This window comes from Catharus ustulatus, chromosome 13 (assembly GCF_009819885.2).
Source record: "Catharus ustulatus isolate bCatUst1 chromosome 13, bCatUst1.pri.v2, whole genome shotgun sequence".
Taxonomy (NCBI): Eukaryota; Metazoa; Chordata; class Aves; order Passeriformes; family Turdidae; genus Catharus; species Catharus ustulatus.
Genome location: NC_046233.1, coordinates 16,873,336 through 16,889,903, shown reverse-complemented (window position 1 = coordinate 16,889,903; position 16,568 = coordinate 16,873,336). Strand labels below are relative to the sequence as shown.

At 45.1% G+C, this 16,568-nt stretch overlaps 1 protein-coding gene across 1 annotated transcript; it reads right to left on the bottom strand.

The window, feature by feature from the left end:
• Positions 1-1,509: 1,509 nt before the first annotated feature.
• Positions 1,510-14,964, bottom strand: LOC117002284 (high mobility group protein HMGI-C-like). The gene is made up of 6 exons (XM_033071203.1): positions 14,882-14,964; positions 7,636-7,838; positions 6,953-7,069; positions 6,458-6,505; positions 4,596-4,683; positions 1,510-1,632 (listed from the first exon to the last, which is right to left on the bottom strand). The coding sequence occupies exons 2-6, from the start codon at positions 7,723-7,725 to the stop codon at positions 1,568-1,570; spliced, it is 408 nt and encodes a 135-aa protein (XP_032927094.1). The 5' UTR covers positions 7,726-7,838; positions 14,882-14,964; the 3' UTR covers positions 1,510-1,567.
• Positions 14,965-16,568: the final 1,604 nt, after the last annotated feature.

Here is a 16,568-nt window from a genome sequence, read left to right as displayed (position 1 = left end):
TAGGTCAGTCCCTGTGACCTAATCCATTTAGTCCTTGATTTCTCAGCTATTTGGTAGTGGAGGCATAAAGATTATCTGTGATGCAGTTTTCTGCTGTGACCACCAAGCTTCATACACAAGAGAGTATCCTTAGGGCAAAGCAGACACCACACAGAATTAAGACTGAGAGTCATCACTACTAAGCAGAACTAATGGGATAAGGACTCATACTAAACTGTGTGGATAGGACAAAATTACCAAAAAGGGAAAAAAAAAACCCACCACACTTTTCCCCCTCATTATCACTCCAATCAGCCCTTCTTAATTCTGCATACATTTTCTTGTGTTAAATAAATACTTGCCAAGGGAACAGAACTCTGATGAAAAGATAATAAATGAGTTCAATATATACAGCCATTTCATGGGTTTCTACTATGCACCACCATAAATTTAAAGCCAATTATGTTCTGTTTAAATATTTAACACTGTATAGCTAGCCAATTTTACATCCTGTCAGAAATAATTGAAATACCCACTTTGTCCCTTTAATAGGCAGGCAGAACATCCAGGAGATGGAAAACACCACTGGGATTTCACTATTTGCAACTGGATATTGAAAGTACCTCAATTCCTCAGAATTTAACAAGTTCAGCTCAAAGACCAAAAGCACAAATCTGAAAACAGTGTGAAACAGAGCAGCCAGCAACAATCTCAAACCAACAGGCTACTGATGCCTCCCAAAACAAAACTATCAACAGCTTTTATTTGCATAGTTGAGACACTAGAGGACCCCATAGATGCATGTTAGGGACTGAATTTAAACTAATTTAAATTGAATTCTAAGGCTCTGCAGGGAAGCAGCTTTTGTAAAACTTTTTTTACAGATACTTTGAAGGGATGAAATCCAGTGGCTGTGACTAAGCTTGTAAGCACTGTGTACTTGGAGCTGCTAGCAAACACAGGGGGAGAGCCACCAGGCCAGACAAAGTTATAGGAGAAGGCCCTGAGCTGATGACAAAGATGAAAATTTCAGAATCAATCCCTAAGACATCAGGGTGCAAACTTTCCCCTAAAGCATGCAGGTTACTGGCCACTGGAACAGCAGCACAGAGCAAACTGGAAATAGTCAAGAAAAGACTCAAGGGCTATCCCCTGTGGGCAACACAGTAAAAAACTTAACTCATGGCACTGCTCCACCAATCTGCTAGATGGGATAAGGCAGACAAGCTCAGCCATTAGCTGTGCAAATAGATGTCCTTTCCTGTATCTGTATAGCTGAGTCAACTTCTGTTGAAGTACTGCTCTCTGTGGCAGGGCAAGGCACCAGGTTATCCAAGTATTTTAAAGAGAAATTATTATCAAAGATATACTACAAAATGTAAAAGGCATCTCTCCAACAAGGCATTTGCCATTTCTTCCCCTAAATCCTTGTTTGGATGTTTGGGGTAAGCAAGTCCACAGGCAACAGGCTAAAATGATCACAAATGAAGAATCTGAAACACAACATTAAAAGTCCCATTTGCTTTCCAGTCCTCTGGCTTCAGTAAGACATGAACAGGTAGGACACTACTGAGCTGCAGCAGGGATGTTACTCAAGAGCTTTCCTAAGACCAGTGGTTTTGCTGAACCTGGAACCATCTTTTCCAGTGGTGCCTAAAGGAAAGATCACAGGAGAGAAAGGGTTAGAGCTTTGGGTTCAGGAGTCCTGCTGCCCAACACTACTTACAGAGCCCATACAAGGTTGAGAGGTGACAAGGCTCCACTCCCCAACAACCAAAAGTCTTCACAGCAACATTCCCATTGCTCTTGCACCAGCTAAATGGAGCTCCTGACACAAATGGCTTCCCAGGCAGCATGAGGCTACTGAGGGCCCAGAAGTGACAGTCTGTTTGGAATTGTCTGGTTTCTGCTCTGCAAACACTTATCAACCACCTCTGCTGACAGTTATTACTTATTTCCTCAAATCCTCAGGAGACACCCCTTACCCAAAGCACCCTCCCAATATCAAATACCACAGAAGTTGGTGCATAGAACATCTGGAAATGGTGTGAGTGGAGAATGTTTCTGGCTACACAGGCTTGATGTGATCTGTGCCTCATCCCTGGCTTTCAGTGGAGCTGAGGTGACCATCAGGGTAGCAGAGGAAACCAAGTGAGACAGTTTGTATGAAAAAGAATGCAGGGATAGCAAGAGACAAAAAGGAACAAGATCCCAAAGCTGTTTCCAGGCTTTGCACTGGCTCCTGGAAATTTTACCATAAAGCAATCTCTCTCCCTCTCACATCTACAGTTCATTAGCCAAGAACAGTTAATCAGACAAACCACATCTGTCACTGTGGCTTAGGAGCCTATGAAATAAGATCCATCAGTCCTTTAGTAATGGTATTCACAGAAAAAAAATGAAATGCTTTCTGACTCAGAAAAACAGAAGTGTTAATGCTGAAGCTGTGATTGGCAGCATCTACAGGTATAGCAACACAACAGAGCCTAATCCATTAACAAACTCCTGCCTGCTCTTGGATAACCAGGAATCCCCCATAACCACTGCCTTGGGAAAACCAGAGCTAGATCCTCAGGCAAAGGCTATGGGAAAAAAACCAGCTGGCTTTAAAGCAGCTCTGTCCCACTGGAGGCTTGCAAATCCTGTTTCTTTCTAATTCAGCTCTTCTTATATCTTCATTTTCTCCACAACAGACAGTCAGCCAGTGTTAACTTCAGCAATTCATCTGAATGCTGCAGTCACGAAGCCCAGGGCAGAGCTCTTTCCCAGAGTTGTGCAGTGTATAACCTGCAGGATGGGCAAGCACATGTACCCTCTCACCCCCTCCCTGCTGCAGCACCTCAAAAACCTTCACCTGGAAAGAAAATACCGAAGTTCTCAATGACCAAAACTCTGGCTATGTCCATAGTAGAAAATCATTATGAGATCAGACTCCTGCTAACAAGTCTCAGAGCAGTAGCCTCCTGCACGAGTAGCACAAAAACTTGCAGGCATATAATAGCCCAGTTAAACCCAGACTCACAGAATGGGTTAATCCAGAAGCTACCTGTGCAAGCTGCTGCAGCTGCACTGTGCTTGCAAACAAGCCCCAGGATCTACAGTTGCCAGTGAGGCAGAACAGCATGCTTCCCCTTTCCCTTTCCAGTCAGAAGTTTCAAAGCAGGATTAGCACTCCATCTCAAGCTCCTGAGCTTAAGAACTTTTCCAGAGGATTGGCTGGTTTCATACTGTACATACTTCTCCCCACTGGTTTCCTGGCTGTTTTTCATTCCCACAGCAGTGCAGGCGTTCCCCAGGAGCAGAAGTCCCCTGTCTGTGCCCGGCACGGGCGAGCACAGCGGTTGGGGCTGCACTATCACGGCTGGGGCTGCACTATCACATTCTGCACGGCGTCTCCAGCGACCGCAGCATCCGCTTATCCTGTCACATCTGCTGTGACCTCACTGCAACGGCAGGGAAACAGATCCCTCCTGCCTCCGCCCCGGGCCCCACTCACACTGAGAGGAAGAAAGTCCCCTCGGTGGCTGTGGTTTGGGTGATGTGTAACTGTACCAGAGGCGGCGGTGGCTGGGCCGGAGGTGAGCTCATCCCCTGCGAGCCCGCGGCCCTGCCGATGGCAGCGCACAGCGCCGTGGCAGGAAGTGATACAGGAGCAGGAGCCCCAGAGGAAACTGAATTGAGCAACTGAGGTTAGCTCCTCTGGCATTTCATCATGGGGCATTTCCAGGGACTTTCTAAGAAGCAGGGCTGGACTGCCCAGAGTCACTTCACACACCAATGGCAGGAGGGAGCAGCTGTGCTGCCACATGGCAAAGCAGGCAACATCTGCCTCCCCCGGGCTCCTGGCCCCTTCTCCCTCCAGGGAACACATTTCATTAAGAGTTTCCTGTAAGGCTCACTGATGGTAGGATATAGATGCACACAAGTTTTCCTGGAATCTACCCTCAGAAGCAGTCCTGAACAGCATAGACTCAGATTTGTATTTTCACAAGGTTCAGCAAAGGTTGGGGCTCTGGTATCCGTGTCTTCCTACAACAGTGGTAACAGTTATCTGGCATCTCATCTCAGAAGCTGAGATAAATGGGAGCCTTCTACAGGAACTGGTCAGTGCCATCACTGTCTGTGTTGCTAAGGCACCTCTGCCAGTACCAGCCATTGCCACAGAGTACAAGCCAGGAATAAAAGAGGAAGATCATCCTGGATGCATTCTGGATTAATCCAGAGTACTAAAATGTCCCAAACACCAAGGGATCTTCTATTCATAAACTTTTCCAAGTAAGTCTATTGCTAATGTCTTGCCTATTTTCACTTTTTACACACCAGGCAGACAACTTCACTGAGCTGTACCTGTATCAGTGACCAGAATCTCAGATATGACTCCTTGGAAAGACAGACATAGATTTTCCTCCCCTCTTTTTATTCTACCTCCACTTCTGTTGAAGCAGTCACAACTGAATTAGATGGAAGCAATGTGCCTGGAAGCCTTGCAAATTCTCCTGTTTATAAAATTCACCCCAAAGACTGCAGCCAGTGGTAGAACTTTGTGGGTACATGCATGGTTTGCCAGAGTGTGGCTCCACTGTTCAGTCTTGTGCAATTATTATCTAATTTCAAACCTTGTGCAGCTGGTGCTGAGTTCAAGTTCCAGTCACTGCTTTCCAGACTATTTCCTCCCTCAGACTCTCCTTGGACCACTGCTTGAGGCTACAAAGAAAAACAACAAAAATAAACAAGCCCCCATGCAAAATCAGGTATCGAAAGACAAAACTGCAAATATGCAAAATACATTGAATTTAAACAAGACTATACAGCCCTGACAGTACATCCATTTGCCACCAACTCCTACATCCAGCCACAGGCAAGATCACACACCAGGGCATGTAGTGTCCACACACATTTACAAGTCTCTGAATAGTTATCAGAGTCTCTAATAAACCATCTCATTACCAGACATGAGAAACCGCCCAACACTTTGAAAAAGCCTGTCCATTATGCAGCTGTGGAGATTTTTATCAAGAATATTTACTATATTTCACGTTATTTCCCTGTCTTGACCAGTTAAATATTTTGTCTATTGACAGTTAAAACCAAAATGATTGCTCTTTTCCTTCTGCTTTGGTTTTACTCCCCAAAAATTCTTGAGCTGTTTAATTCTGAAGTGAAACATCAGAATACTTCACCAATCAAAGTAAGAATGACACATTTTGAAATGTTAAGAGTTCTAACTCCTCCTGTTTATCTTAGAGATTTGTCAGTCCACAAATGACATCAGCAGAATTCACTGGGTAAGGCTGTGTTCTTTAAGACATGGCCACTTCTGCCTCTGATGATTTTCCATAGAGCTAGAGGATCCCAGTTTGCACAGCTGGTTGCTTTAAGCACTGGTAACACAGACTTCCCCAATGAGTGTATTTAAATAACATAATATAAATGGGCTTAGGGAAAGCAATGGGCTTTGAGCAAGAGCAGTGTGCTGAACTAGAGTTACTATCTCTCCTGGATTGCAGAGAAGGAGCAGATTTTGGATTGCGAGAAGGAACAGATCTATGCACCAGTTACCTTGTCTGGGACATTCTACATAGGGCTTGCAAACAGTTTTCCACTATCCAGGAACTACCTGCATGGCAAGATCACTAACACATTAGAAAAGACTTCTGATCTCTCTTTAGATCATATACTGGCACTTCCTTTCCTTCCACGCCTTCTGCACGGCCCTCCCAGGCTGCTCTGTCCCCTCTGGTTCTGCTGAGCCAGAGGTGTTCCTTCCCCTCCTGAGCACTCCTGTGCCACCACAGCTGTACAACAAACCTATGGATTCCTGCAGCAAGTGCACAGTTTGGGTTTGGATCTAGCAATTTTTGTGATGCACACTAAATAATGGTTCGGGGTTTTTTTAATCACCCCTAATGACAGATAACATACTATTAACAGTTCACAAGACTGAATATTGTATTGATTAAAAGCTTTTGTCTTGTTTTTACACCTGAAATGTTTTATTCTTAACTACTGATTCTTACTAATCCTTTGTTTGCTGCATAAAAGAGTCTCCTGCCAGCAGGACTCAAAAGTTCCTCCATTAATCAAATTTCTCTGTTAGTTTAATTTTAAGTTTCTTTTTTTGAGACAAACTGACACGCTAAGCAATTGCTTCAGTCTTTCAAGTCTTCTGGGAAGACAACCCCTCTCTTTGAGGAAAGATAGAATCTCTGGTCTGACATTCCAAGCCTGAGAAAGTGCTATACTGTCAAAGTTTGGTATGTCTTAATTTAAGTACAGCATCTCCCCCTGTCTCTCAATTCTTCAGTAGCTGAACCTTGGAGGCCATCAGGAATGCAGCCAGAGTTTCCCTAATTATTTTCAGGCTATCAAGGCTAAAATAATGTTGTGGCAGACACAGAATGTGAGAAGGGCAACACAGCTGAAAGTTCCCCTGGATCTGTGACTGGAGAAGAGGGAAAGAACCAAACACCATACTCACCCATTTGCGGGGCCTCCCTCTTTGCCTTTTCCCAGCAGAAGGTTTTGCCTTTATTGAAAACAAAGGGGGGAAAATATTGTCAGCTCTCAGATTTGCTGGGCATCGTGACCAAACCACTGAACAAGGCCAAGGTGATCCTTGTGTAAAGGTCTCATCTCACATGCAGCAGATAAAGCAAAAGCTGGGGATAGAAAACAGTTGAGGAGGAAACACCTGCCTGACTGCACTGGTTGTGATTATTTGGCAGTGGTGAAGGAGAAACACTGGAAGGAAACTGCTGAACAAGCAGTGGCAACACAGGAAGGCTGGGAGATGAGTAAGGACTAAAACCACAGTAACTGATCTGTCCAACAGTGGCAATTAAAGCTGAGTTGAATTAGAGGCAACTTTCACTAAGTTTCTCTTAGTTCACTTTGAACTAAGAGAAACATCCCTGCTTGTCTCTCTGGCAGTGCTTCTCTCCCCTGTAAATGGGTGTAAGCCCTTTCCTCTCACCGTTCCCCCAGTCAGACCAGATGCTTTCTTGTTTCCTTTTGGCCTTCCTCGTGGTTTCTTCACTGGCTGTGGCTCCACAGCATCCTGTGGGATAACAGCTGTATTTCCACCATCCTCCTGGGATAAAAGGAGAAAACCATCTAAGCAGGATGATCTCTGAAACAATTTACATTCTCTCATTCTGGTTGGTCTTGGACTGTCTTACCCCACTACAAGCACCCAGACCCCTAAATAGCTGGTTGTCTCCGCTTTTCCAGTTGTGAAGTGCATTAGAAGATAATCAGCAATATTCCTACAACTTTGTCTTTTGGGCTGGGGAAATTAGTAAATTCCAAGAACTCTGGCCAGGGGGGATCTTGCCTGTTCTATCCAATTACTGGTGCAGAAACAGAGGGTGACAACATGTGAAAGTCTCCAGACTAGAACAGAAACCTGGTCAGCCCCTCTCACGTGTCCAGGCTGAATGTCACTGCCTGTCTCATCAGAGGTACCTCTGAGGCCAGGAGCTGAGATTTCCCAGAGTGCAGATCTTGCTGCTATCCTGGGTAGCCCCAGCACTTATCAGAGAACACCTCTCCCTTCTTTGTCCTTGTTAGCAAGCAGCTTCCCAGGGCTGCCTGCGGATTCCATTGGGCTACTGCCATGGCATCCTCAGGCAGCCTCCTGGGATGATGTTCCCTCACCTGTGGCTGCTTCTTTGGTCTCCCCCTCTTTTTCTTCAGGCCCTCAGTCAGTGTAGATGAGTTGGGGTTCTGTGGCCTCTCGTTGCTCATGTTGGCACTCTCCACTGTTTGCAGATTATAATCCAGCAGATTATTTTTCCTGGACTGGGAAAGAAAACTTGTCTCCTCTTTCTTGCTTTATCTTGTTATGGATTCTCCTCTACCTGCAAGGCAGGTAAGAAATGGTAAGAAACAATCAGGCATGGCAGCTTGCTATTGTTTTCATCAGCTGCAAGAATTCAGAACCCAGCAGACATTTGGGAGCCTAACTGTGCTCTATAAATACTCTAGAACCATTCTTTTACCTGGCCTATTCCTCAGCTTTCTGAGGCTTTTAGCCAAAGGAGCTGAACTGCTCCTGACATGGTTTATGCTGGTACCTGCATCTACCTTGCCCTGTTTAATCTGAACCAAAAAAGACAATGTCTGCAGCTCTCTGAACTCTACTCTTTGGAGGTTTCCTCTGCCCAAGGAGGAAGGAGGTGGGAGATAAAGTGGTGGTGGTGATTTATAAATGCATCAATCAAGAGTAAAGCTTTCTTTGGAGCTCCTATACTGTCAAATACCAAAGCTAATCCTGAGACCAAAATCTACAGCCAAAAGAGCCTTACATGAGGATGCTTGAGAGGGCAAGTCCCAAGGTACAAACTCCAAGAAGTCTGGCTCTGGAGCTGCCCCTCAAGAGTTTGTTCTTAGTCACTGCCTGAACAGGTAGTGTCTGCAGAGGTGGCCTGATCCCATTCAGTGCACTCAGCCCTTGGTCCTACATGAGGCTCACTGTTTTCTACAGGACAACACAAGCTCCTAGACCTGGATTTTGGTCAGATCTTGAGCACTAGCTTGTCTGTTGGAAGTTTGTCAGCCTCCTGCCTGGCCCCAAGCTCTGCTTAGTGCTTGCTGTGGTTGGAATGAGCCCTGATCCAAATTGTTTGCCCCAATAAATAACCATTATCACAAGCTGTTGAGAGTACAGACTAAACCAGTGACCTTCCCTGCTCCTGCTTGAGGGCTTCTCCTCTGGCTTGCCTGCCAGAGAAGGTGGAGTTCTGAATGCAAGCCTGGACACCCTCACATCCCAAAGCAGGAAGAAGGGAGAGCTTGACCAGAATCTCAACAGAAACCTAAATTCCAAGCATGTTAAGAGAAGGTGGGGGTCACTGAAGTTTTGCTTGTGTGCAAGTCAAAACTTAACCAGAGATCTGAGCTCAGTCCACATGCAGCACCTCCACACTTTGGCTTTCCTGTCCTTCTGGCACACAAGGGAGGGCTCAAGAAGATGGGAGGGGATGAGGAGGCTGAGCTTGGTTGTTCAGAGGCCAGTAGTGCTGGCTGAATCCTCTTGTCAGTAGTTCTTATCACAAAGTACACAGCTGAGAACAGTGCAGTTAGGAAAGCAGCATCATTTATTGCTTAGGAAAGCAGCAGCATCTAGATCAATCGGGCATTTCTACCTTCTCTGCAAAACCATCACCTGAGAATTTTTGTTTTGCAACTCTTCACTTTACCTGCTTTGCCTCTTTTCCACCTGCTAAATGAAAGATAACAGTAAGCTTAAAGAGCTCTTTACCCCAGCAGCCTTAAGCACTGCTGAGTCCCCAGGGCCCTTCAGCAGGCTGTACCTGAGGCAACAAAGCCAGTACTAAGTAAGGGCACAGCTGTAGAAGAGTGACTTTTTTGTTTAAAATAATGCTGGAGGGTAGCAGCTGGGCTAGTTCCAGTTCATGCAAGAGCAGCCCTACAAAGAGAACTTCCTGGATATCCCTTTGTTGCACATTGTTGGGTCCCAGCTCACAGGTGCTGCTGCACATAGCTTTTCTATCAAACTCTGATCAGAGGCTGATGGAAAGACCACAGGTCAGGTCTCAGAGTTCATGCTGCATCTGGAAGAGAGGTAGTTAGGGAAAAAAAAATTTTTTCCTCTTGCAAGCTAGGCACAGTCACCACCAAGTCCCTGAGAGACAAGCATAAAACACTTGCAGTCTCTTTCAGAGAAGAGCTGTGCTTTTATAGACATGGTTTTGTAGTCTGATCAGATGTTCAAACTGCAGAGATGAGAGGACCTTAACCAAGGATGGCAACAAATATTCTGCCCTCTGGTCAGCTACAGTTCCTTGGGCCTGGATTTTCTGGTCAGAATTGGGGCTCAAACAGGTTGGTGCCAGCATCTGGAGTTGGCTGAGGCAGGAGGGAGGGGGCACTAGGATTTGGGACTGTCCTAGGAAGAAAGAAGTCCTAGAGCCTCTTCCCGAAGGCAGGTCTAAGCCACGCCCAGCTCATGTCACACATCTGCTCCTAGATCAGCCCAGTGTGCTGCAAAGCTGGCTTGAAGCTTCCAGAGCCTGAGCCTTCCCTCAGCTGCCAGTGGAAAGGGAACAACAGATATGGCCACAGGAATGGACAAGTATGAAAGCACTGTCCGAGCCAGATCCCCGAGCAGAGATCACAGCTGCTTATCGGGGGGAGGCTGTGCTCATAGGAGGATGGAGTTAAGCATTTTCATTCTATTTTTCAGTCTCACCTTGCATTCTCTGCTTGGTCACCACAGCCTGGACATACAGAATCTGACAGATGCAGCAAGAAAACTTCCAACCTGCACTCCATATCCTAGCACAATGTGCACATATGTAAGAGACACTGAGGCCATTGCTCTTACTGACACAACCTCTCTCAAGAGTTCACTGGAACTGACATCTGCATGGAATCCAAGTTTTGCATGTCATTATTCAGGCAGGAGCAACCACATTGCACAGAACTTCTTTCTTCCCAGATGCAAAGAAAGTCAGTTCTTGCACAATGATTTTTTTGCTAAACCTCACTAAACTAATACACTCTACAATGCCTTTAACATATCTTCTACAGGCAGGACTGCAGACAAATGCCAGAGTCTGCCAGGAGATAGCAATTTGTACACCTCTTCTACCCTCCTATCAGCCACCAAAGGCACATTCTTCTCAAAGCCTGGTGTGATAATAAAAACACTCAAGCAAAAGTATACAAGCATCAGGCCAAGATGCAGACAAAGCAAAAGCACCCACTGCAATTTTACTTCCAATTTCTCAACAACTTGTCACGTATACATCTAAACCCCCAAACCAAAACTGAGTCACAGTGTATACCAAAAACCAAGTAATCCTTCCAGGGTCACTGCATTCCCTGTTGGGATTGGACCAGCAGGGCTGCCCAGACTTACACTATGTCCACAAGGGCACAAGATCTGAAAAACCCATCCAAATGTTTGTGGGCCTCAGACCATCATGTCAGCCATATACACAGCTTTGCAAATGGTACAGGATGTAAATGCATGGTTTTGGCAGTGTTGAGACTTCTGTTTTGCAGAAACATCACCTAAAAGAAAGCCTCATGTTCCACATGCATTCCCAGGCACCTGGCAGAGGGCAGGGAACCCTCACAGTCATAGTACTAGACACCTGTTTAAGTCCTAAGTTGTACAAAGCCAGTTTTTCTCTCATCGTAAATTCCCAAGAATGAAAAGCTCTTCTTAGGAGCAATGTAGATGCAGCCTAAGAGTATTGACCAGTGTTCTTGAGGGACTTCTCCTTTTCCACAGACTATAGTGGAAGCCTTGGGGATCAGGCTGCTGACTTGGGCAGGTAAATTAAATGGCAGAACCCATCCCTGTTTGTCTCCTCAGGGAGGTTAGATTTTAGGCTCTGTCCTTGGGAGGAACACAATACAACACAGGGATGCTTGAGGCATCCCACTAAACCCCCAAACCACGTACGTGATTCACTGCCAGAAACTTCTCTGGCTGCCGTGCTCACTTACAAAACAAAAGCTTGCAAAGCCTTTCACAAAGCATAATAGGAATGTGATTATAAGAGACCCTGCATTATAGCTAACTCCATTGCTGTCTGTAATAACATGAACAAATATCTCCCGAGCACAGCTCCCATTTAGCAGCACAGTACCACTGTGCTGCTGTCATGTGTCACAGCAAACCCAGGGGAGCTTCACTGGCATCAAAGTGGTCACTCTTTATTCCCTCTAGTACAAGATGCAGGAAAAAATTTGGCCTAAGTCCTGCACCAAGCAGAGAAGGATGAAAGACTTTGTTAGTGAAGACATCTAAAGAAGAGGACTAAAGAGGCCAGGCAGGGAGAAAACTCTCACTCAATAACTGCAGCAATAACGATCTGTGCTTGCATGATGAGAAATTACTTTCACCTTCCGAGAACTCAAATGCTAACATCTTTAGATCTCGCAGTAGATCAAGATATACCACAGCTCGTTGTGGTTCCCCATGGACAGCTCTACCAGAAAAGCACTGGAACAGTTCCCTTAGGAAAGTACAGAAGCAGTAACTCTGGCAAATGTGCCTTTTCTGCCAGACTGTTCTGTAAAAAGAGGAACTTATGGGCTACTAAATTAAGTTTGTGACAACAGAAGGTAACTGCCCTCATCTCATAAATCATTCTCAAAATCATAACTAACCTCTCTAGGTGATTTCCCTGACCACTTTGACAAAGTCTAAAGCTTCTTTGATCTCATTCTTAAAAGTCTCCTAGTTTCTTGCCTGTAAGTAGGGGTTTTTTTAACAAGCAATTTATTGTCACTTGTTCTTGCATCAAGTCCTTCAGCAGTAACATTTCTCTCTCCTCCATTTTTAAACTCTACCAGATTACACATCTCCCTCACCTTGCATGACTGAATAAACCAGCACATTTGCTTCTTGGATGTGATTGTATCTCCTGATCATTTTGGTTGTCATCTGCACCCTTCCCAATCTGATCTCAACATTTTGATTATGATAAAGATCCTTACTCTCAAAACTATTTTCAGTGAGGATAGCTTGGCTAACTGAACTTCTCATGAATCAGAGAAACATGGCCTAAGAGACACTTCAGTGGGGAAAATTCAGTTCCTGTGTAACTTAAATAGCATTGGCTTCCAAAATGATTCAACTAGCAAGCTATTCCACCACCTCCAGTGTATCCTGACTGATAAAATACCCAGGTCAGGAGACAAACTATTTAAGTTTACAAAGGACAAAATACACAGGAACCATATGGGCTTCCACGCTTCACACTAGTTCTAGAGACTTGTTCAAGGTCTGAATGAACGTTTCCGTAGTTAGAGTTACATTTCCAACTTGGTTAGGGTGGCACAGAGAAGTCTATAATAAAGTGCTCTTGTGTGTCTTAGTTCTCCATCCAAAAATCAGTCCCTAGGCCCCTGACTGCTGAGCTACACTGGGGATGGGGCTGAGGGCGAAGAGCCTGAGTGAGGCAGGCAAGGGCCATCCTGCCTGGGCCTGTTCTCACACAGCCAGCAAAGGAGGCATGGCTGGGACAGGAGTTTATGGACTAAAGACCTATCTACCAAAAACAGCACCAGGTGGGTTTTTTTAACATTAGAGACATGCATAGCCACATGGGAAAAGGGCTGATGATTACTGAGTTCCAAGCAATGATGCAGACAAGAACAGGCTCTGTTTCCTCTTTCCCAACTCCTCAGTCCCCAGCAGCAGCACAACATCAAGGCACTGCAAGAGCACTCTGGAATGAGCCTTGTTTGATGCACTGCCTGCCAGCTTCCTTGTCCTGATTCCTAAGCTAGTTATTGCTCCAAGAGGCACCTTTTCCACACTAATCCATACCACAACTAATCACAGAAATGCCACCATGGTTCTGCTGTAGTTAGACTAAAGCATTCTCAGTTTTTCCTCAGAAGAGTGAGGCTTTGCACTTGCCTGTGCAAGGAGTCAAGTCACATATGCAGTCCTGGCTGTGCTGAGGTCCTGTTCATATCCACATGCACAGGACTTTCCCTGAAGGTTGCCACATAATTCCACAGTGAAGTGTTCAACCTCAGCATCATCAGCTACCAAGCCCTATCAAAGCCCCAGGCTTCTTTTTGTCAGAGCAGGCAAACCAAGGAGAAAGTTAACCACCCCAGGAGGCCAGAGAAAAGCACTGTGGGGATACCAAGATGAGAAAGGAAGAGAGATCTGGAATCTCTTCCCAACTCTGAACTTGACAAGTCATGTCATCTTTCTACACTTCACACTTTCTCTCCATATGATCATGGAATAGAGCTGAAGTATTAACACTTCCCTCAACCTGGGGTGCAGGGATTGAGGATTAAGTAATTCCTTTTTGTAGAATGACACTAAGACCCCCCAGCAGCAGAGAACAGAGCAAGGCATCATTAGATGAATGCACCAGCAGCCTCCCCCCATGTTGTGTTCAGGAGCACAAAGGAGAGGCAGTGCCAATTGAAGAAGTACAGCTCAGGATTAGCCACATCCTGCTGAGCAGCAGAACACACCCTCAGCCTCTTTCCCCAGGAAGCTGAAGGGTCGTGGGACCAGTTTGGCGGGACCAGTTTGGCCCAAAGCTGTCAGGTACTGAGTTACCAGTGCTGGGAACACAGCACACAGCACTGGAGTGGGAGTTGGGTTCCCCAGAGCCACACAGCACTTCCCACCCACTCCCAAAGCCCAGCAGGCAGGGGACACAGCTCAGCTCACTGTCTCCATCCAAGGAAACCCTTGTACCAACCCAGGAGTCCAAGTCTTGAGGCCTGGGGTCTGAAACACCTTTCATTTACGCTCAGACATTTCTAGCGGTTCTCCCAAAATCAATTATCAAAAATATCAGATCAGTGAGACTCCTTTGTGGATTGGAGACTCCCTAGCATTACACATTATGAGCCTGTTAGAGTTCTTTAGCAAACATTTGGGTCTTTGGACAAATTGCATCAGGGAGAATTCTTTCTTAAAGTCTTTGTCCAGACACTTTCACAAAAAAGCAAGCACTCCAAACACTGCAGGAGTTGCAGCAGCGGATAAAAACCCAACAACATTTACAGGAAAATAACAGGAAAAGCAGAAATCAGTGTTTACTAAGAATTTTAAAAACACAGTTATTTAATTTGAGATAGCATCAAGCCGTTTTCCTCTATAGAATATCTTGTACAGCTCAACTACAGACATCTGCAAAACACTGTCCACTTGTGTGAAGCCACAAAATGGCCCTCTGCACTTCCTGGGGAGGGCTGGCATTGGGGCACCCGGCACAGGGACGTACAAGGCACCAAGTTCTGTACCTCAGACTGCTTGAAAGTAGATTTTCTCAATTAGCAGCCTGCAGTTCATTAATCCCCACACCTCATAAGCCCCAGAGCCTTGCAGATGGGCTCTGTATATGCATTTCAGATGACACGGTAAGAAAGGAACAAGATTTACCTGCTGAGAAGTTGGGCAGCACTGCTTGACTTGGCCCCAGCAGAGCTAGCAGTGAAGGCAGGACAGCAAGAGAAATGAAGCAGTTGGGAGCCCCTGTAGTGGTGAGAGGCAGCTCTCCCAGTCTCTGCACTCACTCGTTGCAGGATCCTCACACCAAGCCCAGAGCCGTGGCTCGCACTCCCAGTTCGCGATATGGAAACGGCGCGAGCGCTGCCGGAGATCTCCTTCTGATGGCAGCCCTGAGCAGCAACTGCACGAGAAACCCACTTTCACCAGCCAGCTTCTACCTACTGGCCTGATTGCTGAAAATAAAGCCAGTTTCCAAATGTGAAACCAGTGATCTGAATAAAGGGGACAGATCATTCACGTACTTCCCTCTTTACAAATGCTAGAGAGAACCACACTGACCCTGTTACGAAAGAAACAAAACCAAACCGACAAGTCCAAATGGGCAGCCCCAGAAAGGCTTGTGATGATAAAGTGGTTATTAATCTGAGGGCAAAATGTGTTCAGGGCATTTACTTTAAGCCACAAATAAAAATAGGAAGCTGAGCTCAGATACTGCATGGCTCTACCTCAGGTATTTTATATTAATTCTGTGAACTACCACCAGATCTCCCAAAAGTCCGCACAAGTATTTTGCTAAGGAAAACACAGACTTTTCACGGCTTGACATTCAAGACACCTATACTGGGTTTTTTTGGGCACATCACCATTAGCAAAACCATAGACTTAAAATACCAATCTGTACCTGCACAAAACCCATTACAGTATCTTAGAAACAAAATCTGTGGCTTTTCTTTATGTCAAGCAGTAAACTGCTTACAGTGACAGTACCACTGAATAAACTGAAGACAAGTTGTTTTCCTCAGAGTCATCCATACAAAAGGTTTGCATCACTTGAGCTCCTCAGTAACTTCTTTAAATCTAAATATGGCACCTAAATCAGTCTGTAACAATACTGACCATGACCTTACAAACAGACAATGATGTTCTGGTTAAAGTTATTCACAGGGGCTCTGGAATTGTGTCCAGTCCCTGGGGCTGTCAAGTGCTTCCCTGTGACCTCAGGAGCTCTTTTCTCTCTACTCTGTTTCCCACATATAAAATGGGGATAACAACCAGGTAACGTGTGGCTCCTTTAGACAGTATTTTCTTTGGGAAGAGATTAATTTCCCACCATGTAATTTAATGTCTTAGGCAAAGTGGCTCAAAATTTTGTTTGGAGCACCAAACCACTAATAAACCAAAATCAACATGAATTGCCAAGAGAGCCCTTTGGTCACCCCTGCAAGAATGTTCCAAATCCAAAAACCATTAAATAATGTATGAAATCAAGTACCTGAAAATTATTATCTGTTAATTTAAATGCATATATATAATTTATCAAATATCCTCCTGCATATGCACTACTGTTCCATATGAAAATATGCAAACTTCTCATTCTTTACTGACTTTAAGTTTTTTTTAAATGCCACTAGAGACAAAGCTGTAAGCATGCTGTATGAACATAGTGCAATCATAATGACTGAGTCAGAATTTGAATTGTTACACTTGGTACAAAATGAAGAAATCTGCATTTCATACAAATACCTCCCGGCAAGTCGGTATTAAACTTGATTCTACAACACTACACCAGAAATGGTTGACAGTCCTTAAGTGCTAAAGAACATTATTAATATTCTAG